This window comes from Scyliorhinus torazame, chromosome 2 (assembly GCF_047496885.1).
Source record: "Scyliorhinus torazame isolate Kashiwa2021f chromosome 2, sScyTor2.1, whole genome shotgun sequence".
Lineage (NCBI taxonomy): Eukaryota > Metazoa > Chordata > Chondrichthyes > Carcharhiniformes > Scyliorhinidae > Scyliorhinus > Scyliorhinus torazame.
In genome coordinates this window covers 297,850,425-297,872,417 of record NC_092708.1, presented here as the reverse complement: position 1 = coordinate 297,872,417, position 21,993 = coordinate 297,850,425, and the positions used below count along the sequence as shown (strand labels likewise).

The 21,993-nt window shown below is 49.5% G+C and overlaps 1 protein-coding gene across 1 annotated transcript in view; it reads left to right on the top strand.

Moving 5' to 3' along the window:
• Positions 1–21,993, top strand: part of ttc6 (tetratricopeptide repeat domain 6) — a 554,053-nt gene that overhangs the window by 361,009 nt on the left and 171,051 nt on the right. The window contains exons 21-23 of the mRNA XM_072488749.1: positions 1,734–1,882; positions 17,961–18,101; positions 18,186–18,335. Of these exons, the coding sequence (XP_072344850.1) occupies positions 1,734–1,882; positions 17,961–18,101; positions 18,186–18,335 (440 nt within the window). The remainder of the gene's footprint in view (positions 1–1,733; positions 1,883–17,960; positions 18,102–18,185; positions 18,336–21,993) is intronic.

The following is a 21,993-nucleotide window of genomic DNA, read 5'->3' as shown; positions in this document are numbered from 1 at the left end:
TACATGGAGTGCAGACAGGCAGTGATTGACACACAAGATGACCAGTAAGCACACAGAACAGAGCAGCCAATCACCAGACAGGACACAGCCACTATAAAGCTAGAGGGCACCAGTTTTCCCGCTCTCTCGGGACCCAGCCCCTGAGACAGTCAGAGTTAGTGAGCTGGCCAGTGCAAACACCATGTGGTAGCTACTAAGTCTGGTTAGGCTAGTATCAAGTCTCCAGTCAAATCAGCATAGTGTCAACCCACAGATGAACATGTATAATAGTTTAGATGTTAAATAAAATTGTGTTGCCTCTTATCAAGTGTTGGAGGTCTGCCTCTCGCTACACTGCATCAAGTGCAGTCCACATCGACCCAGCCTACCCAACACATCAGTCTCAACCTTCCCGCTCCTACCACCAAGAGGGATACAGGACAGGGTAGTTTCCAAGTGTTTGGGTGGGAGAGGGGAGGGTTTCGAACATCGAGAAAGAACTCATGGGGTCAGAGGAAATGCAGACCAAGGAGCTGAAACAGAAATGGGAAGAAGAGTTAGGAGGAGAGATAGAGGATCGTCTCTGGGCGGATGCGTTGAGTAGAGTCAACGCGTCCACATCATGCGCCAGGCTCAGCCTGATACAATTTAAGGTCGTTCACTGGGCACACGTGACAGTGGCACGGATGAGCAGGTTCTTTGGGATAGAAGACCGGGTGCAAGCTGTGCGGGAGGACCAGCAAACCATGTTCACATGTTCTGGGCATGCCCGAAGCTTAGGGGATTCTGGCAGGGGTTTGCGGATGTCATGTCCAAGGTGTTAAAAACAAGGGTGGTGAATCCAGGAGGAGAAAGAGGCAAACGTTCTGGCCTTTGCTTCCCTGGTAGCCCGGAGACGGATATTATTAGCTTGAAGAGACTCAAAGCCCCAAAGTCGGAGACCTGGCTATCGGACATGGCCAGCTTTCTCTGTTTGGAGAAAATCAAGTTCGCCTTGAGAGGGTCACTGTTAGGGTTCGCCTGGAGGTGGCAACCTTTCGTCGACTTCTTTGCGGAAAATTAATCGTCACCAGAGAGGGAGGGGGGGTTTTAGCTTAGATTAGTGTGTAAGAAAGGTGGGAGCTGTGAGGGAGGAAGATGGCCTTTGCACTATGTTTATATTTGTATGTGCACTGTTTCTTCTGTTATTGTTACAAAATTACAAATACCTCAATAAAATGTTTTATAAAAAAAAAGCATGTACAACACATACATTACTGGAGGTAATTGAAATCTAGCCTATCGGCAGCAAAACTCAGAATTAGATGGAAAATCGGTTTTGCCCCTGCCCATTATTGCTACCCATTGTGTGAAACCAGCATTTCACCCAATCCTGACAGATGGGTGAGGTTAAAATTGCTCCACGTTTCATTTTTAGAGCAGATTTGCATATACTGAAACAAATTAATGCACAATAGACTTAGTCAAAGAAAAATGCTAGAAATTTTCAGCAGGTCAGGTCATGATACATTTCCCAGGATGCTGCCTGACCGGCAAAATATTTCTAGCATTTACTGTTTATATTTCAGATTTCCAGCATCAGCAGTATTTTGAGTTTGTATTTCGCCCAAATAGTTCATTCTTATTTTGAATTCACCAAAGTCAAAACATTGGAATGTTTCTATTATTTTGTTGTAATTAGACTAACTGTTCAATTTATTGCACTTTTATGACCTTTTCATCATCCATTATTTTATCTTTTCTTGCTGAAACAGCTCCTGACTCATCTCCGATTCAGCAAGCCACTGTACAATTGTTTCTAAAAAATTATGACAAAGCTATAAGCATCTTGTCCGCCATGGAAAAAACAGCACCGATCTTAACTTTGCTTGGGAAAGGTCAAATGAAAGCTCGCAAATATGAGGTAATATGTATTTCTGAATCACTTTTTTGAATTCCAGGGAATCTTAACACTTGCGAACATGTGGATTTAAGTACAGGTCAAAGGACTAAGTTTGACCCAAATGTAGTGCATCTGGGACCTGGTGTGTGTGTGGGCATACATGTGTGTGTGTGCGCATGTGTGCTGCACATATGTGTGTGAACCTCATCCCAGAAGTTGGGCTCTTATAGAATCACAGAATGCTAAGAGTGCAGAAGGAGGCCATTCAGTCCACTGAGACCCTGCCTGCTCTCTGTAAGAGCAATTGAGCTAGGCACACTGGGTGCCATTTCCCCTGTAGTCCTGCAAATGTATTCTCTTCTGCCTCCACCACACTTTCTGCGTAAAATGCTTTTTCTCATGTCCTCTTTGGTGCTTTTGCCTATCACCTTAAATCTGAGCCCTCTGTTTCTCAATCCTTCTGCCAATGGAACAATTTATCTCTATCTACTCTGTCTAGACCCCTCATGATTTTGAACACCATTTTACAATCTCCTCTCGACCCTCTCTTTTCTAAGAAGAGCCCCAGCCTCTACAATCTATCGAAATGAAGTCCTTCATTTTTGGAAATCGTCGGAATAAGAATTATACTGGATACAAAAAATGCACACTGTGTATCTCTTACCACAGATGTTACCAGACCTGCTTAGTTTTTTAGTGGGTGCAGTAAAATATGTTATGGTACCTGGACCAGGACCCAATTTATATTAGGAAAACAGATGAGATCCCAACAATTTTTCAATTTGTAAGCTGTGAGGAAAGGATATTTCGCTTCAGGAGCGATTCCACTAACAACCAGGGATCTTTTACATTACATTTTTTAAAATTACGAACACAGGATTAACCCCATTAATATCCAAAGAAAATACAGCTTTTCAATTAACAGTTCTTACAAAAAAAATAAAGATATTTGAGCTTACTTTCCCATTTATTTCTACAATTTCAATTAAGCAAAATCCACACACAGGTGAAATGTCACTTATGACTAAAGTTAACACTCAGTGGCTTACAGATTTATTCACATAGTCCTTGGGAGAGAAGCTTCCATAAGTCAGTCTGAGAAACACACCTCGTTTCCTCAGAATCCAGAGCAGAACTCTAAAAATGATACTCAAATACAACAGACACAGGGCAGGGCTGAAAGTGAAACTAAAACAGACACAGCCCCTCCCCTGAGTGACATCACACCCTGCCTAGCTGTTAACCTCTTAATCACAGCTTTAGCAGTCATAGATTCGCCTATGCCTTTAAGATAAACTTCACCTTTAAGTTGAAAAAAACCCGAACCTCCAGCAGGCTGTGCTGTTGCTCTGACATTAATGATAATTCAGATTGTTTCAGATTGTCGGGCCTTATCAATGGATCATGCTGATTTGTCAGGTTTATCTCTGGAATGTTCCTTACTTTGTCACTGTGTTTTCTGCTTTTAGTTTTGGATTGATCAATAAGCTGGAGGATCAAATCCCTGATCTCTCTCTTGGCTGATGATCTCTGTCTAAAAGTTCAAAGTAAAGACCTTTCTCTCATTTCAGCCAGACTAAATTGCAGGAAGTTCAGTCCAGCAGCAGCTGCAGGCAGAGTCAGTTGTTTGGAAATCCTTTTAAAATCTCGTGTGGGGAACTCTGTTCTTATCTCAGAATGGATGTTAGACATCCTGGTGGAATTGGAAGCAATTATAAATTACACAGGCCTGAGGCTGTTCTTGTGAGAAAAGGCCCAGGCGAATACAATTTAAAGTGACCCCCCCGCCCAAGAGGGGATCCCACAGCCTGAGACTTTTGCCTGAATGTTCCAGCCAGAAGATCCTCATCAGCAATCCAACAGGTGGGTTATCTCTCCGTAGCCTGGAAGGACAGCCTGCTGAAAATCAATTTCAACATCCAAAGCAAGGACTCATCTTCCATTTCAGATGAATCCTTTTTATTTTTCCCTTCTCCCTCCCTCTGCATGTGTATGCCTTGTGTGTGTTTAGGTCGAGGGTGAGATGGTAATAGATGGGGGAGTAGTAGATTAACTGGCCATCATTCTAGTATGATTATTGCATGTGGTATCTCTGTTATAAATGAACAGTTGTTGTGTTTCACTTACAAATTTGGTGCCTTTAAGTCATTGGAGCAGTCAAGGGTCAAATATCTCAGAAACTTTATATCAATGATTGGTTAATTCACAGAATGGACAGCTGGCTGATGTTACGACACCCTGGACTAGTGCACGGTCAATTCCAGCCCCACGTGCCCCTGAGTCACAACACAAATTAATTTACCAATAATTCTTGTTTAAAAACTCCCGAAGACTTTGGCCCTTGGCTGCCTAATAATGTTTGTAAGCTTAAACACAATTGCTGTTTATTTCTAACAGAACTATAGTAAGATATACGGTAAATACAACTGGGTAACTATCATTTAACTGCTGACTCACATTGTAACTTCCCCCACCTGTTACCCACACATATAAGACGAACAAACACAGAGTGGGGGGGGGGGGAAAGGGTGCAAAATATTAAGAATGAAAGTCAATTCTTTTCTTCAGATAGTGTTTTTGTTCAACAGCTTTGCTTCAATCCTGGCCTTCAGTTCAAGGTTTTTACTGTGGATTCATTCAGGAATCTGTGGTTTCAGAAATAAACACTCTCATTATCTTTGGAGAAAAAGTAGATACTTGTCTTTGTGTACAGCCCATGATGACTTTCCTGTAGATTGATTCAGTCAGGTTTTGTGTGGTTTCAAGAATGCAGTACTCACAACTTTGAGCAGCTTCCTGAGGAGCGTTATATTGCTCACAGCAGCTTCCTGAGGAGGGTTATATTGCCCACAGCAGCTTCCTGAGGAGGGTTATATTGCTCACAGCAGCTTCCTGAGGAGGGTTATACTGCTCACAGCAGCTTCCTGAAGAGGGTTATATTACTCACAGCAGCTTCCTGAGGAGGGTTATATTACTCACAGCAGCTCCCTGAGGAGGGTTATATTGCTCACAGCAGCTTCCTGAGGAGGGTTATATTACTCACAGCATCTTCCTGAGGAGAGTTATATTGCTCACAGCAGCTTCCTGAGGAGGGTTATATTACTCACAGCATCTTCCTGAGGAGGGTTATATTGCTCACAGCAGCTTCCTGAAGAGGGTTATATTGCTCACAGCAGCTTCCTGAGGAGGGTTATATTACTCACAGCATCTTCCTGAGGAGAGTTATATTGCTCACAGCAGCTTCCTGAGGAGGGTTATATTGCTCACAGCAGCTTCCTGAAGAGGGTTATATTGCTCACAGCAGCTTCCTGAGGAGGGTTATATTGCTCACAGCAGCTTCCTGAGGAGGGTTATATTGCTCACAGCAGCTTCCTGAATAGGGTTATATTACTCACAGCAGCTTCCTGAGGAGGGTTATATTACTCACAGCAGCTTCCTGAAGAGGGTTATATTGCTCACAGCAGCTTCCTTAGGAGGGTTATATTACTCACAGCAGCTTCCTGAGGAGGGTTATATTGCTCACAGCAGCTTCCTGAGGAGGGTTATATTACTCACAGCAGCTTCCTGAAGAGGGTTATATTACTCACAGCAGCTTCCTGAGGAGGGTTATATTGCTCACAGCAGCTTCCTGAGGAGGGTTATATTGCTCACAGCAACTTCCTGAGGAGGGTTATATTGCTCACAGCAGCTTCCTGAGGAGGGTTATATTACTCACAGCAGCTTCCTGAGGAGGGTTATATTGCTCACAGCAGCTTCCTGAGGAGGGTTATATTGCACACAGCAACTTCCTGAGGAGGGTTATATTGCTCACAGCAGCTTCCTGAAGAGGGTTATATTGCTCACAGCAGCTTCCTGAGGAGGGTTATATTGCTCACAGCAGCTTCCTGAGGAGGGTTATATTGCTCACAGCAGCTTCCTGAGGAGGGTTATATTGCACACAGCAGCTTCCTGAGGAGGGTTATATTACTCACAGCAGCTTCCTGAGGAGGGTTATATTGCTCACAGCAGCTTCCTGAGGAGAGTTATATTGTTCACAGCAGCTTCCTGAGGAGGGTTATATTGCTCACAGCAGCTTCCTGAGGAGAGTTATATTGTTCACAGCAGCTTCCTGAGGAGGGTTATATTGCTCACAGCAACTTCCTGATGAGGGTTATATTGCTCACAGCAGCTTCCTGAGGAGGGTTATATTGCTCACAGCAGCTTCCTGAGGAGAGTTATATTGCTCACAGCAGCTTCCTGAGGAGGGTTATATTGCTCACAGCAGCTTCCTGAGGAGGGTTATATTGCTCACAGCAGCTTCCTGAGGAGGGTTATATTACTCACAGCAGCTTCCTGAGGAGGGTTATATTGCTCACAGCAGCTTCCTGAGGAGGATTATATTGCTCACAGCAGCTTCCTGAGGAGGGTTATATTGCTCACAGCAGCTTCCCGAGGAGGGTTATATTGCTCACAGCAGCTTCCTGAGGAGGGTTATATTACTCACAGCAGCTTCCTGGAGAGAGTTATATTGCTCACAGCAGCTTCCTGAGGAGGGTTATATTGCTCACAGCAGCTTCCTGAGGAGGGTTATATTACTCACAGCAGCTTCCTGAGGAGGGTTATATTGCTCACAGCAGCTTCCTGAGGAGGGTTATATTGCTCACAGCAGCTTCCTGAGGAGGTTTATATAGCTCACAGCAGCTTCCTGAGGAGGGTTATATTACTAACAGCAGCTTCCTGAGGAGGGTTATATTGCTCACAGCAGCTTCCTGAGGAGGTTTATATAGCTCACAGCAGCTTCCTGAGGAGGGTTATATTACTCACAGCAGCTTCCTGAGGAGGGTTATATAGCTCACAGCAGCTTCCTGAGGAGGGTTATATTACTCACAGCAGCTTCCTGAGGAGGGTTATATTACTCACAGCAGCTTCCTGAGGAGGGTTATATTACTCACAGCAGCTTCCTGAGGAGGGTTATATTACTCACAGCAGCTTTCTGAGGAGGGTTATATTGCTCACAGCAGCTTCCTGAAGAGGGTTATATTACTCACAGCAGCTTCCTGAGGAGGGTTATATTACTCACAGCAGCTTCCTGAGGAGGGTTATATTGTTCACAGCAGCTTCCTGAGGAGGGTTATATTGCTCACAGTAGCTTCCCGAGGAGGGTTATATTGTTCACAGCAGCTTCCTGAGGAGGGTTATATTACTCACAGCAGCTTCCTGAGGAGGGTTATATTACTCACAGCAGCTTCCTGAGGAGGGTTATATTGCTCACAGCAGCTTCCTGAGGAGGGTTATATTGCTGACAGCAGCTTCCTGAGGAGGGTTATATTGCTCACAGCAGCTTCCTGCGGAGGGTTATATTACTCACAGCAGCTTCCTGAGGAGGGTTATATTGCTCACAGCAGCTTCCTGAGGAGGGTTATATTACTCACAGCAGCTTCCTGAGGAGGGTTATATTGCTCACAGCAGCTTCCTGAGGAGGGTTATATTACTCACAGCATCTTCCTGAGGAGAGTTATATTGCTCACAGCAGCTTCCTGAGGAGGGTTATATTACTCACAGCATCTTCCTGAGGAGGGTTATATTGCTCACAGCAGCTTCCTGAGTAGGGTTATATTGCTCACAGCAGCTTCCTGAGGAGGGTTATATTACTCACAGCATCTTCCTGAGGAGGGTTATATTGCTCACAGCAGCTTCCTGAGGAGGGTTATATTACTCACAGCAGCTTCCTGAGGAGGGTTATATTACTCACAGCAGCTTCCTGAGGAGGGTTATATTGTTCACAGCAGCTTCCTGAGGAGGGTTATATTGCTCACAGTAGCTTCCCGAGGAGGGTTATATTGTTCACAGCAGCTTCCTGAGGAGGGTTATATTGCTCACAGCAGCTTCCCGAGGAGGGTTATGCTACTCACAGCAGCTTCCTGAGGAGGGTTATATTGCTCACAGCAGCTTCCTGAGGAGGGTTATATTGCTCACAGCAGCTTCCTGAGGAGGGTTATATTGCTCACAGCAGCTTCCCGAGGAGGGTTATGCTACTCACAGCAGCTTCCTGAGGAGAGTTATATTGCTCACAGCAGCTTCCTGAGGAGGGTTATATTACTCACAGCAGCTTCCTGAGGGTTATATTGCTCACAGCAGCTTCCCGAGGAGGGTTATATTGCTCACAGCAGCTTCCTGAGGAGGGTTATATTGCTCACAGCAGCTTCCTGAGGAGGGTTATATTGCTCACAGCAGCTTCCTGAGGAGGGTTATATTGCTCACAGCAGCTTCCTGAGGAGGGTTATATTACTCACAGCAGCTTCCTGAGGGTTATATTGCTCACAGCAGCTTCCTGAGGAGGGTTATATTGCTCACAGCAGCTTCCCGAGGAGGGTTATATTGTTCACAGCAGCTTCCTGAGGAGGGTTATATTGCTCACAGCAGCTTCCTGAGGAGGGTTATACTACTCACAGCAGCTTCCTGAGGGTAATATTACTCACAGCAGCTTCCTGAAGAGGGTTATATTACTCACAGCAGCTTCCTGAGAAGGGTTATATTGCTCACAGCAGCTTCCTGAGGAGGGTTATATTGCTCACAGCAGCTTCCCGAGGAGGGTTATATTGTTCACAGCAGCTTCCTGAGGAGGGTTATACTACTCACAGCAGCTTCCTGAGGGTTATATTGCTCACAGCAGCTTCCCGAGGAGGGTTATATTGCTCACAGCAGCTTCCTGAGGAGGGTTATATTACTCACAGCAGCTTCCCGAGGAGGGTTATATTGCTCACAGCAGCTTCCTGAGGAGGGTTATATTGCTCACAGCAGCTTCCTGAGGAGGGTTATATTACTCACAGCAGCTTCCTGAGGAGGGTTATATTGCTCACAGCAGCTTCCTGAGGAGGGTTATATTACTCACAGCGGCTTCCTGAGGAGGGTTTTATTAATCACAGCAGCTTCCTGAGGAGGGTTATATTGCTCACAGCAGCTTCCTGAGGAGGGTTATATTACTCACAGCAGCTTCCTGAGGATAGTTATATTGCACACAGCAGCTTCCTGAGGAGGGTTATATTGCTCACAGCAGCTTCCTGAGGAGGGTTATATTGATCACAGCAGCTTCCTGAGGAGGGTTATATTGCTCACAGCAGCTTCCTGAGGAGGGTTATATTGCTCACAGCAGCTTCCTGAGGAGGGTTATATTGATCACAGCAGCTTCCTGAGGAGGGTTATATTGCTCACAGCAGCTTCCTGAGGAGGGTTATATTGCTCACAGCAGCTTCCCGAGGAGGGTTATGCTACTCACAGCAGCTTCCTGAGGAGAGTTATATTGCTCACAGCAGCTTCCTGAGGAGGGTTATATTACTCACAGCAGCTTCCTGAGGGTTATATTGCTCACAGCAGCTTCCCGAGGAGGGTTATATTGCTCACAGCAGCTTCCTGAGGAGGGTTATATTGCTCACAGCAGCTTCCTGAGGAGGGTTATATTGCTCACAGCAGCTTCCTGAGGAGGGTTATATTACTCACAGCAGCTTCCTGAGGAGGGTTATATTGCTCACAGCAGCTTCCTGAGGAGGCTTATATTGCTCACAGCAGCTTCCCGAGGAGGGTTATATTACTCACAGCAGCTTCCTGAGGAGGGTTATATTGCTCACAGCAGCTTCCCAAGGAGGGTTATATTACATCTCAGCAGCTTCCTGAGGAGAGTTATATTGCTCACAGCAGCTTCCTGAGGAGGGTTATATTACTCACAGCGGCTTCCTGAGGAGGGTTTTATTAATCACAGCAGCTTCCTGAGGAGGGTTATATTGCTCACAGCAGCTTCCTGAGGAGGGTTATATTGCACACAGCAGCTTCCTGAGGAGGGTTATATTGCTCACAGCAGCTTCCTGAGGAGGGTTATATTGCTCACAGCAGCTTCCTGAGGAGGGTTATATTGCTCACAGCAGCTTCCCGAGGAGGGTTATATTACTCACAGCAGCTTCCTGAGGAGGGTTATATTGCTCACAGCAGCTTCCCAAGGAGGGTTATATTACTCACAGCAGCTTCCTGAAGAGGGTTATATTACTCACAGCAGCTTCCTGAGAAGGGTTATATTGCTCACAGCAGCTTCCTGAGGAGGGTTATATTGCTCACAGCAGCTTCCCGAGGAGGGTTATATTGTTCACAGCAGCTTCCTGAGGAGGGTTATATTGCTCACAGCAGCTTCCTGAGGAGGGTTATATTGCTCACAGCAGCTTCCTGAGGAGGGTTATATTACTCACAGCAGCTTCCTGAGGAGAGTTATACTGCTCACAGCAGCTTCCCAAGGAGGGTTATATTACTCACAGCAGCTTCCTGAAGAGGGTTATATTACTCACAGCAGCTTCCTGAGAAGGGTTATATTGCTCACAGCAGCTTCCTGAGCAGCGTTATATTACTCACAGCAGCTTCCTGAGGAGGGTTATATTGCTCACAGCAGTTTCCTGAGGAGGGTTATATTACTCACAGCAGCTTCCTTAGGAGGGTTATATTGCTCACAGCAGCTTCCTGAGGAGGGTTATATTGCTCACAACAGCTTCCTGAGGCGGATTATATTGCTCACAGCAGCTTCCTGAGGAGGGTTATATTACTCACAGCAGCTTCCTGAGGGTTATATTGCTCACAGCAGCTTCCTGAGGAGGGTTATATTGCTCACAGCAGCTTCCTGAGGAGGGTTATATTACTCACAGCAGCTTCCTGAGGAGGGTTATATTGCTCACAGCAGCTTCCTGAGGAGGGTTATAATGCTCACAGCAGCTTCCTGAGGAGGGTTATATTGCTCACAGCAGCTTCCTGAGGAGCATTATATTGCTCACAGCAGCTTCCTGAGGAGGGTTAAATTGCTCACAGCAGCTTCCTGAGGAGGGTTATATTACTCACAGCAGCTTCCTGAGGAGGGTTATATTGCTCACAGCAGCTTCCTGAGGAGGGTTATACTACTCACAGCAGCTTCCTGAGGAGGGTTATATTAATCACAGCAGCTTCCTGAGGAGGGTTATATTGCTCACAGCAGCTTCCAGAGGAGGGTTATATTGCTCACAGCAGCTTCCTGAGGAGCATTATATTGCTCACATCAGGTTCCTGAGGAGGGTTATATTGCTCACAGCAGCTTCCTGAGGAGCATTATATTTCACAGCAGCTTCCTGAGGAGGGTTATATTGCTCACAGCAGCTTCCTGAGGAGGGTTATATTGCTCACAGCAGCTTCCTGAGGAGCATTATATTTCACAGCAGCTTCCTGAGGAGGGTTATACTGCTCACAGCAGCTTCCTGAGGGTTATATTGCTCACAGCAGCTTCCCAAACGCCCCCCCCTCTCAAAAGACCCCCCCTCCCTCCCCCCCCCACCCAAACGCCCCCCCTCCAAAAGAAGCCCCCCCCCCCCCCCCCCCCCGCCCCTGGGCTGCTGCTGACCTCCTCCTAGCGCTCCGCGAGATAGTCTAGGAAAGGTTGCCACCGCCTGAGGAACCCCTGCACAGATCCTCGTAAGGCAAACTTTATCTTCTCCAGTTTGATGAACCCTGCCATGTCATTGATCCAAGCTTCCACACTAGGGGGCTTTGCATCTTTCCATAATAGCAAAATCCTCCGCCGGGCTACCAGGGACGCAAAGGCCAGAATACCGGCCTCTTTCGCCTCCTGCACTCCCGGCTCGTCCGTTACCCCAAATAATGCCAACCCCCCAGCTCGGCTTGACCCGGGCTTTCACCACCTTGGACATAGCCCTCGCAAAACCCCTCCAAAACCCATCCAGTGCTGGGCATGACCAGAACATATGGACGTGATTTGCCGGGCTTCCCGAGCACCACCCACATCTGTCCTCCACCCCAAAGAACCTACTCAACCTCGCCCCTGTCATATGCGGTCTGTGAGTAACTTTGAACTGTATTAGGCTGAGCCTGGCGCAAGTGGAGGAAGAATTAACCCTACTCAGGGCATCGGCCCACAGACTCTCATCTATCTCCTCCCCCAGCTCCTCCTCCCACTTGCCCTTTAACTCCTCCACCGAGGCCTCCTCCTCTTCCTTCAGCTCCTGGTAAATCGCCGAAACCTTGCCTTCCCCAACCCATACACCCGAAATCACCCTGTCCTGAATCCCCTGTGCCGGGAGCAGCGGGAATTCCCTCACCTGCCACCTCACAAACGCCCTCACTTGCATGTACCTGAAAGCGTTTCCCGGGGGTAACCCAAACTTCTCCTCCAACGCCCCTAGGCTCGCAAACGTCCCATCGATGAACAGGTCCCCCATTCTTCTAATCCCTGCCCGATGCCAGTCCGAAACCCCCCATCCATCCTTCCCGGGATGAACTGATGCTTCTCCCAAATCGGGGACCAAACCGAGGCTCCCACCTCGCCCCTGTGTCGCCTCCACTGCCCCCAGATCTTCAACGTCGCCGCCACCACCGGACTCGTGGTGTACCTTGTTGGCGAGAGCGGCAGCGGTGCCGTCGCCAGCGCCCTCAGGCTCGTGCCTACACAGGACGCCATCTCTAACCTCTTCCACGCCGCCCCCTCTCCCTCCATTACTCACTTACAGATCATCGCCACATTGGCTGCCCAATAATAGCCGCACAAATTTGGCAGTGCCAGCCCCCCCCTGTCCCTGCTACGCTCCAGAAACACTCTCTTCACCCTTGGGGTCTTATTCGCCCACACAAAACCCATGATGCTCCTACTTACCCAAAGAGAAACCTCAGGAGGACCATCATTTTGACCGACTGCACCCTACCCGCTAGTGAGAGTGGCAGCATGTCCCATGTTTTAAAATCCTCCTCCATCTGCTCCACCAACCACGTCAAATTGAGCTTGTGCAGGGCCCCCCAACTCCTAGCTACTTGGATCCCGAGGTACCAAAAGCTCCTTTCCGCCCTCTTCAGCGGCAGCTCGTCTATCCCCCTTCCCTGGTCCCCTGAATGCACCACAAAGAGCTCACTCTTCCCTACGTTGAGTTTATACCCCGAAAAGTCCCCAAACTCCCTTAGGATCCGCATGACCTCCGCCATCCCCTCCACTGGATCTGCCACATACAGCAACAGGTCGTCAGCATACAACGACACCCGGTGTTCCTCTCCCCCCCCCGGACCAGTCCCCTCCATATCCTGGACTCCCTTAGTGCCATGGCCAGAGGCTCAATTGCCAGTGCAAACAACAAGGGGGATAGGGGGCAACCCTGCCTCGTCCCCCGGTACAGCCCAAAGTACTCCGACCTCCGCTGATCCGTAGCCACACTCGCCACCGGGGCTCTATATAGCAGCCTGACCCAGCTGATGATCCCCTCCCCGAACCCAAACCTCCGCAGCACTTCCCAAAGATACTCCCACTCCACCCGGTCAAAGGCCTTCTCCGCGTCCATAGCTTCCACTACCTCCGCTTCCCCCTCCACCGGGGACATCATAATCACATTGAGGAGCCGCCGCACATTTGTATTTAATTGCCTACCCTTCACAAATCCCGTCTGGTCCTCATGAATCACCCCCGGGACACAGTCCTCAATTCTCATAGCCAGCACCTTTGCCAGCAACTTAGCATCAACATTGAGGAGCGAGATCGGTCTATACAACCCACATTGCAGTGGATCCTTGTCCCGCTTCAGGATCAAAGAAATCAGCGCCCTAGACATTGTTGGCGGCAAGGTCCCCCCCTCCCTCGCCTTATTAAAAGTCCTCACTAGCAACGGGCCCAGCAGGTCCACGTATTTTCTGTAGAATTCAACCAGGAACCCATCCGGCCCCGGGGCCTTCCCCGCCTGCATGCTCCCCAATCCTTTAACCAGCTCCTCCAGCTCAATCGGTGCCCCCAAACCAACCACCTCCTCCTCCTCCACCCTCGGGGACCTCAGCTGATCTAAGAATCGTTGCATCCCCTCCTCCCCGCTGGGGGCTCAGACCTGTACAGATCCCCATTGAAGTCCCTAAATACCTTGTTTATCCTCACTGCACTCCGCACCGTATTCCCCCCTCTACCATTAACTCCACCAATCTCCCTCGCTGCCTCCCTCTTACGAAGTTGGTGTGCCAGCATCCGACTCGCCTTCCCCCTATACTCATACAACGCCCCCTGCGCTTTCCTCCACTGTGCCTCTGCTTTCCCTGTGGTCAACAGGTCGAACTCCGTCTGGAGGTTCCGTTGCTCCCTGAGTAGCCCCTCCTCGGAGGCCTCTGCATACCTCCTGTCCACCCTTAAAATCTCCCCCACCAACCTCTCCCTCAACTCCCCTCTCTCTTCTCCCTGTGGGCCCAAATGGAGATTAGGTCTCCCCTGACCACCGCCTTCAGCGCCTCCAAGACTACCCCCGCCTGCACCTCCCCGTTGTCGTTGGCCTCCAAATATCTTTCAATGCACCCCCGCACCCGCCCGCACACCTCCTCATCCGCCAATAGTCCCACATCAAGGCGCCACAGCGGGCGCTGGTCCCTCTCCTCCCCCAACTCCAGCTCCGCCCAGTGCGGGGCGTGGTCCGAGATGGCTATGGCCGAATATTCCGTTCCCTCCGCTTTCGGGATTAGCGCCCTACTCAAAATGAAAAAATTTATCTGGGAGTAGGCTCTATGGACGTGGGAAAAGAAAGAAAATTCCCTGGCCAGCGGCCTGACAAACCTCCATGGATCCACTCCCCCCATCTGGTCCATAAACCCCCTGAGCACCTTACCCGTCCTGGACCTAGACCGGTCCAGTGCTGGGTCCAGCACCGTGTTGAATTCCCCCCCCCATTAACAAACTTCCTACCTCCAGATCCGGAATCTGACCCAGCATGCGTTTCATAAATCCGGCATCATCCCAATTCGGGGCATATACGTTCACCAGTACCACCCGCACCCCCTGCAACCCTACCGCTCACCATCACATATCGACCTCCATTATCCACTACAGTATTCATTGCCTCAAACGACACCCACTTCCCCACCAGTATTGCAACCCCTCTGTTCTTCGCATCCAGTCCTGAATGAAAGACCTGCCCTACCCATCCCTTTCTCAGCCTAACCTGATCTGCCACCTTCAGATGTGTCTCCTGGAGCATAACCATGTCTGCCTTCAGTCCCTTTAAGTGCGCGAACACCCGGGCCCTCTTGACCGGCCCGTTCAGGCCCCTCACATTCCAAGTTATCAGCCGGATTGGGGGGGGTTACTCGCCCCCCCCCCCCCCCCCCCCCCGTCGACTAGCCATCTCCTAGGCAGCATGGTAGCATTGTGGAAAGCACAATTGCTTCACAGCTCCAGGGTCCCAGGTTCGATTCTGGCTTGGGTCACTGTCTGTGCGGAGTCTGCACATCCTCCCCGTGTGTGCGTGGGTTTCCTCCGGGTGCTCCAGTTTCCTCCCACAGTCCAAAGATGTGCAGGTTAGGTGGATTGGCCATGCTAAATTGCCCTTAGTGTCCAAAATTGCCCTTAGTGTTGGGTGGGGTTACTGGGGATAGGGTGGCGGTGTTGACCTTGGGCAGGGTGCTCTTTCCAAGAGCCGGTGCAGACTCGACGGGCCAAATGGCCTCCTTCTGCACTGTAAATTCTATGATGTTCTATGATGTCCTTTTCTAGGCCAGCCACGTGCCCACGCCTCCCGCACCCTCCAGTCCCCCAGACGGCAGACCCCCGCCCCGACTACCTCTCCTACTTCCAGCTCCCTTTTGGCCAATGCAGCAGCAACCCTGTTCCCCCCCTCTCCCCTCCCCCCGCTAGATCCACATCTAGCCATTTTGCTCCCCCCATGACACTCCATGACTCCTGCTGACCCCAGCCTCTCCCGCCATTCCATCGACCCCCCAGTGTGAGAATTCCCCCCATCCCTTGGCAGTCAGTGTGCGCTCCTCTCCAGCACCGCCTCCGCCCCCCCCCCCCCCCCCGGCCCCACCCCCATCCTTCCCTACCGTGGGAAAAAGCCCGCGCTTTCCTGAGCCGGCCCCGCCCCCTCTGGCGCAGCTCCTTTTTGCGGCCTTACCCCAACTCCCCATCCCCGGGCCTCCACTCCCCCTCTTCCTCCGTGAGGCCCTGCCCCTCCAACACCGACGCCCACACTCTCCCATAGCCCCCACACCAAATCCATTCACCCATCCCCACCCAGCACTCAAACCCAGAGAACATTCCCCAAATGCAATAAACACAGTAAACATCCCCCCACGACCAACCCTCAATTTGAGTCCAGCTTTTCAGTTTGTATAAAGTTCCATGCCTCATATGGCGTTTCAAAATAGTGGTGCCAATCTTGGAACGTGACCCACAATCGCGCTGGCTTCAGCATCCCGAACTTCACCCCCTTCCGATGGAGCACCGCCTTAGCCCGGTTAAAACCAGCCCTCTTCTTAGCCACCTCCGCACCCCAGTCCTGGTAAATTTAGATCTCCGTGTTCTCCCACCTGCTACTCCGCTCTTTTTTGACCCATCTCAGGACACACTCTCTGTCCATAAAGCGGTGGAACCTCACCACTACAGCCCTTGGCAGCTCATTGGCATTAGGTCTCCTTGCCAGGACCCGATGAGCCTCATCTAGCTCCAGGGGCCTCGGGAAAGCTCCCGCGCCCATCAGCGAATTGAGCATCGTGCTCATATATGCCCCGGCATCGGGCCCCTCCACTCCTTCAGGGAGACCCAGAATCCGAAGATTCTTCCTCCTCGACCTATTCTCCAGGTCCTCGAATTTTTCTGCCCACCTCTTGTGCAGCGCCTCGTGCACATCCACCTTCACTGCCAGGCCCAAGATCTCATCCTCTTTCTCTGATGCTTTTTGCCACACCTCCCGGATCGCCGCCCCTTGGGCCTTCTGGGTCTCCACAAGCTTCTCAATCGCCGCCTTCATTGGCGGCAGCATTTCTGTCTTCAGCTCCTCAAAGCAGCGTTTAAGAAACTCCTGCTGCTCCTGCGACCACTGCGCCCACGCTGCTTGGTCTCCACCCGCCGCCATCTTGCTTTTCCTCCCTCCCACCTTTCGCTGCTCCAAGCTCACTTTTTTAACCGCTCCACTCCTGGTCCAATCCATATAATGTTGGGGGGACCTTGCTGTCACCTTCCCACACTGGAAGCCGTCAAACAATTGCTGTTGGGGCCCCTCTGGAGAGCCCAAAAGTCCGTTCCAGCGGGAGCTGCCGAACGTGCGACCTACCTTGGCATAGCCGCACCCGGAAGTCTCAGATTTAAAATTAACAACTGATCTACCATCTACCATCAATTGCCATTTGTGGAAGAGAGTTCTAAACGTCTACCACCCTTTGTGTGTAGAACTGCTTCCTAATATTTCTCCTGAATCGTCTGGCCCTACATTTTAGATGATGCCCCCTAGTTCTAGACTCTCCAACCAGTGGAAACAGTTTATCTTTATCTTCCATGTCTTTTCCTGTTAATATCTTGATGACTTCAATCAGATCACCCCTTAATCTTAATAAATTCTAGCGAAAACAGGCCTAATTTGTATAATCTCTCCTCATAACTTAACCCCTGAAGTCCAGGTTTGACTTGTAAACCTATGTTGCACTCCCTCCAAGGCCAAAATATGCTTAAGGTGTGGTGCACAGTTCTCCAAGTGGGGTCCAACCAGGGTTTTATAAAAATGCAGCATAACTTCTGCGTCCTTATACTCCAGTCCAAAGGGTGCTTTGCCTGCACCCTTCCTGTTACTGGTACCTGCCCTCTATCCACCCCTGCCAAAGGCGCTGAACCTCTTTCAGCGTGCACATCATGCTGGCCAGCAGTTCATTGACAGCCCGCTGGAAATTGACTTGTAAAGCTGATTGTGGGTGGAAGCGGATTCCGCATCTACTTCCGATCCCGCCAATCGTACTCTCGTGCCAGGGTGAAAATACAGGTCTAAGTACTTGTTTACATAGACCCCCCCCCCGCCCCTCCCCAGTGTGATCTAATTGAATGAGGTTCGAAAGATAGCAAATCATTTTTGTAACCCTTTACCTATGTTTAAAGTTTGCATTGTGAAAATATTGGCCGGTTGGTGCTCATCAGATTCCATTGTGTTTTTGGCACCATTTTTTCTTTTGTTCCCCATCTTGCGTTAATCTGTCCTTTCTTCTCCCTCAACATCTTTCTACACCCCTTCCCCTTATCTCACTGCAAACAAATGTTCAGTTTGAGCATCAAGCCTTATAATCTGAAGGTTTATGTTACATCTCAAATCCTCTCTTCACAATATAGGATGCAGTGATCAGCTTTCAGAACGTTTTGGATCTGGAACTTGAAGTCCCTGACATAAAAGTTGCAAGCAAATTAAAAGGCCGTGCAGAATTGTATTATCACATGGGTCTTTGCTATATTGAACAGAATAAACTGAGAGAGGTGAGAATATTATTCCTTACTTTGATATATACATGTTGATGATCTTCTCATTACTTTGAGTACTTCTTGATTGATATTTTCCAGGCAGTTGATTCGTTTAATAATGCACTGAAATTGTACCCAAAGTTTGCTAAAGCTTATTATCAGCGAGGATTGTGCAGAATGAAGCTCCATGAACGTAGTTGTGTCCATGACTTTCACAGAGCCCTTGCAATCAACCCCCAACTCTTTGAGGTATTGAGATTTACCTATGTACTTATTGGTCTGAGATAATTGCATCCAGATTTACACAAAATTATTTATTAGTTTTGCAGATAAATATCGATTATTAATAGGTATTAGTTATTTTTTAAATGTTGAGGACAATGTGTAGAAATATAATTGACTATGTTTAAAGTGTTTTTAGTTTGAATAAATACGCGTGGACAAAAAAATTGGAAACTTTTATCGTGAATTTGGTTCAGGTATAGTCCAAAGCCTGAGGATTTCTTTTGGAAATAGTTCATTTTCAGTTGGTTTAGCAGTGCTAACTGAAAATAAAAGACACAGTGAGCTGTTCCCCTTCAGTCCTGGCCCAAAACATTCTCCCAAGATTTTGCTCACATCAAGCACCCCACACCTTGGTCACTGATCTCGCTGTTGCATATAAAAGCTTGTGGATGGTTGTGGTTATGTGGTGCTGACATTTTCATTCTCTGCCTATCCCTGAATTATCCCTAGAATGTGGTATTAAGATGTATGTGCAATGTACAGAGGCATGTCGCAGAGTTGACTCCATATTTTCAAGCAGTGCTTTTTTTGTGAGGGCCACGAAGAATCCAGCATGAGTTTTAAGGATACAAAGTAATAACATTTATTTACAATAACATATATATATAACAGCAGCAGCAACTTCCCTTGCTGCACACTCCTTCCTGCTGGTTCCTGAACTGGCCAGCTTTATTTATACTAGGAGTTTACTAATGGTTTCTCCGCCCCCCTCATTGGGGAAGCTCATACTCCCACAGGATTGTGGGATTGTCATTAGTCCCCAGCCAATGGTAAGTAGGCAGGTTATAACATCCCTCCCCCCAAAGTCCAAGGAATCCACCGAAGACCCTGGCGAAGGAGGGCGTCGGACTCATTTGGCCGCAGGCCGGACACCATTTGCACGCGGCGCTGGATCAGGCGGCATGTAACGAGATGGAGACCGGCGCTTCCGTGATGAACGGCGCAACGGTTGTACATCCACGGCCCGTGGACCCGAGGATTCCCCCTCTGATACATCCTGTGTCTCCATCTCGGAGTCAGAGTCTCCTGCCTCCGTCATGTCAGCGTCTCTATCTCCATTCGGTTCCGTAACGACCTGCGCAGGCTTCGAATGAGGCACCAGTGGAAGATTGTGAGGACTACCTTCCCTTGCCTCTGGTCTCTGCGGCTGTAGAAATGAGCTCCGGGGGCGGGGAATCTTTTGAAGGGATAGTCTTCTGGACCGAACGTGGTCTACATGTTTGCACTGGAGACAACCCTGGGCTTGCACCTGGTAAGATATAGGGCCCGTTTGGCGAAAGATTACACCAGGAACCCATTGGGCACCACCAGCAAAATTCCGAACGAACACTGGGTCACCGGACGCAAACTGCCGAATCGGCCGATGCCGAGAAAATCCCTGTCCCTGCCGTTCTTGTGTGCGGCGTACTTTTGCGCCAATGTCCGGGAAAACCATACTAAGGCGGGTGCGAAGTCTCTGGCCCATTAGGAGTTCTGCGGGAGCTACCCCAGTCACCCCATGGGGGGTGATCCTATACGTAAACAAAAAGCGAGCCAGTCTCGTGTCCATTGATCCGGAAGACTACTTCTTTAGGCCTCTTTTGAATGTCTGCACTGCGCGCTCTGCCAACCCATTTGAAGCCGGGTGGTAAGGGGCAGTGCGGATATGGCGTATGCCGTTCATCTTCGTGAACCTCGCAAACTGCTCACTCGTGAATGGAGTGCCATTATCCGTGACCAGCACCTCGGGGAGGCCATGCGTACTAAACGACAAATGCATCTTTTCAATTGTTGCACAGGATGTTGTCCCCTGCATCTTATGCACCTCTAGCCATTTAGACTGGGCGTCAATTAATAGAAGGAACATGGATCCTTGAAAAGGGCCTGCGAAATCTGCACGCAAGCGTGCCCAAGGCCACCCTGGCCATTCCCAGTGTTGTAGGGGCGCGGCCGGCAGAAGCTTCTGATGCTCCTGGCAAATGGAGCAGTTTTGGACCACCTTCTCAATGTCGGTGTTGAGGCCTGGCCACCAGACATAACTCCGGGCCAACATTTTCATTTTGGTCACACCTGGATGCCCATTGTGCAAATCTGTTAGTATCTGCTCCTGGCCTTTTTCCGGGACAATCACACACGTCCCCCACAAGAGGATGCCATCTTCCACGCTGAATTCTGACAGCTTGGAGGAAAATGCCCGCAACTCGCCTGGGAGCTGTCTATGCTGCCCACCATACAGGACTATGTGCCGAACCTTTGACAGGATTGGTTCCGTCTGGGTCCACTCACGGATCTGTGATGCCGTGACAGGCAAGGTGTCCATAAAATTTAGGGTTGCAACCACCTCACCGGTCGTGGGGGTCGACATGGGGCCGGTCGATAAAGGCAATCGGCTCAGTGCGTCGGCATTTGCTATCTGCGTACCTGGTTTGTGCTCCAGAGAATACTCGTACGCAGCAAGCAACAAAGCCCAGCGCTGGATCCGTGCGGAAGCAAGGGGCGGTATTGGCTTATCCTCTATGAAAAGTCCCAGCAGAGGCTTATGATCAGTCACGATAGTGAAATGGCGGCCATACACGTACTGGTGGAAGCGTTTCACTGCAAAAACCACTGCCAGGCCCTCCTTCTCGATCTGCGCGTACTTTTTCTCCGCTGCAGTCAATGTGCGGGAGGCGAAAGCTATCGGTCGCTCGGCCCCATTCTCCATCTTGTGGGACAGGACGGCCCCAATACCATACGGGGATGCATCACATGTGACGAGCAAAGGCTTTCCAGGATCATAGTGGGTTAGTAACCCAGACGACGACAATTGTTGCTTTACCCGCCAGAAAGCGGTTTCTTGCGGCTGTCCCCAAACCCAGGTGTGATTTTTCTTTAGCAGAAGGTGCAAAGGGGCCAGCGTAGTTGCCAGATTGGGGAGGAACTTCCCGTAATAGTTTACGAGACCGAGAAAAGAACGAAGATGCGAAGTGTCAGTCGGGGCGGAGGCATGTTGAATTGCACGCACCTTCTCTGCGACGGGGTGCAAACCTTCGCGGTCCACCCGATAACCTAGGTAGACTACTTCCTTTGCCTGAAATACGCACTTTGTGCGACGTAAACGGACTCCAGCCTCCGAAAGGCGTCTAAGGACAGCCTCCAGATTTTCCAAATGTTCCTGCTCCGACGTCCCTGTAATCAAAACGTCATCTAAGTAGACAGCAACACGTGGTAAACCTCTCAAAATGCCCTCCATAACACGTTGAAAAATTGCGCAGGCAGAGGATACTCCAAAGGGCAACCGTGTATATTCATACAGGCCCCGGTGTGTATTAATCGTTACATATGGTCGGGAGGCAGGGTCCAGCTCCAACTGCAGGTAGGCGTGACTCATATCTAATTTTGTGAATGAGAGTCCGCCTGCAAGTTTCGCGTAGAGATCCTCTATGCGAGGCATTGCATATGGGTCGTGTCGGGAAGCCGTATTCACTGTAAATTTATAGTCGCCACACAAGCGAACTGTGGCATCTGGCTTCATTACAGGTACAATTCGTGCTGCCCAGTCAGCAAAACGGACGGGCCTGATAATACCCAAACTCTCCAAACGAGTGAGCTCCCCTTCTACCTTCTCGAGCAAGGCGTAAGGCACCGGGCGCGCCCGGAAATA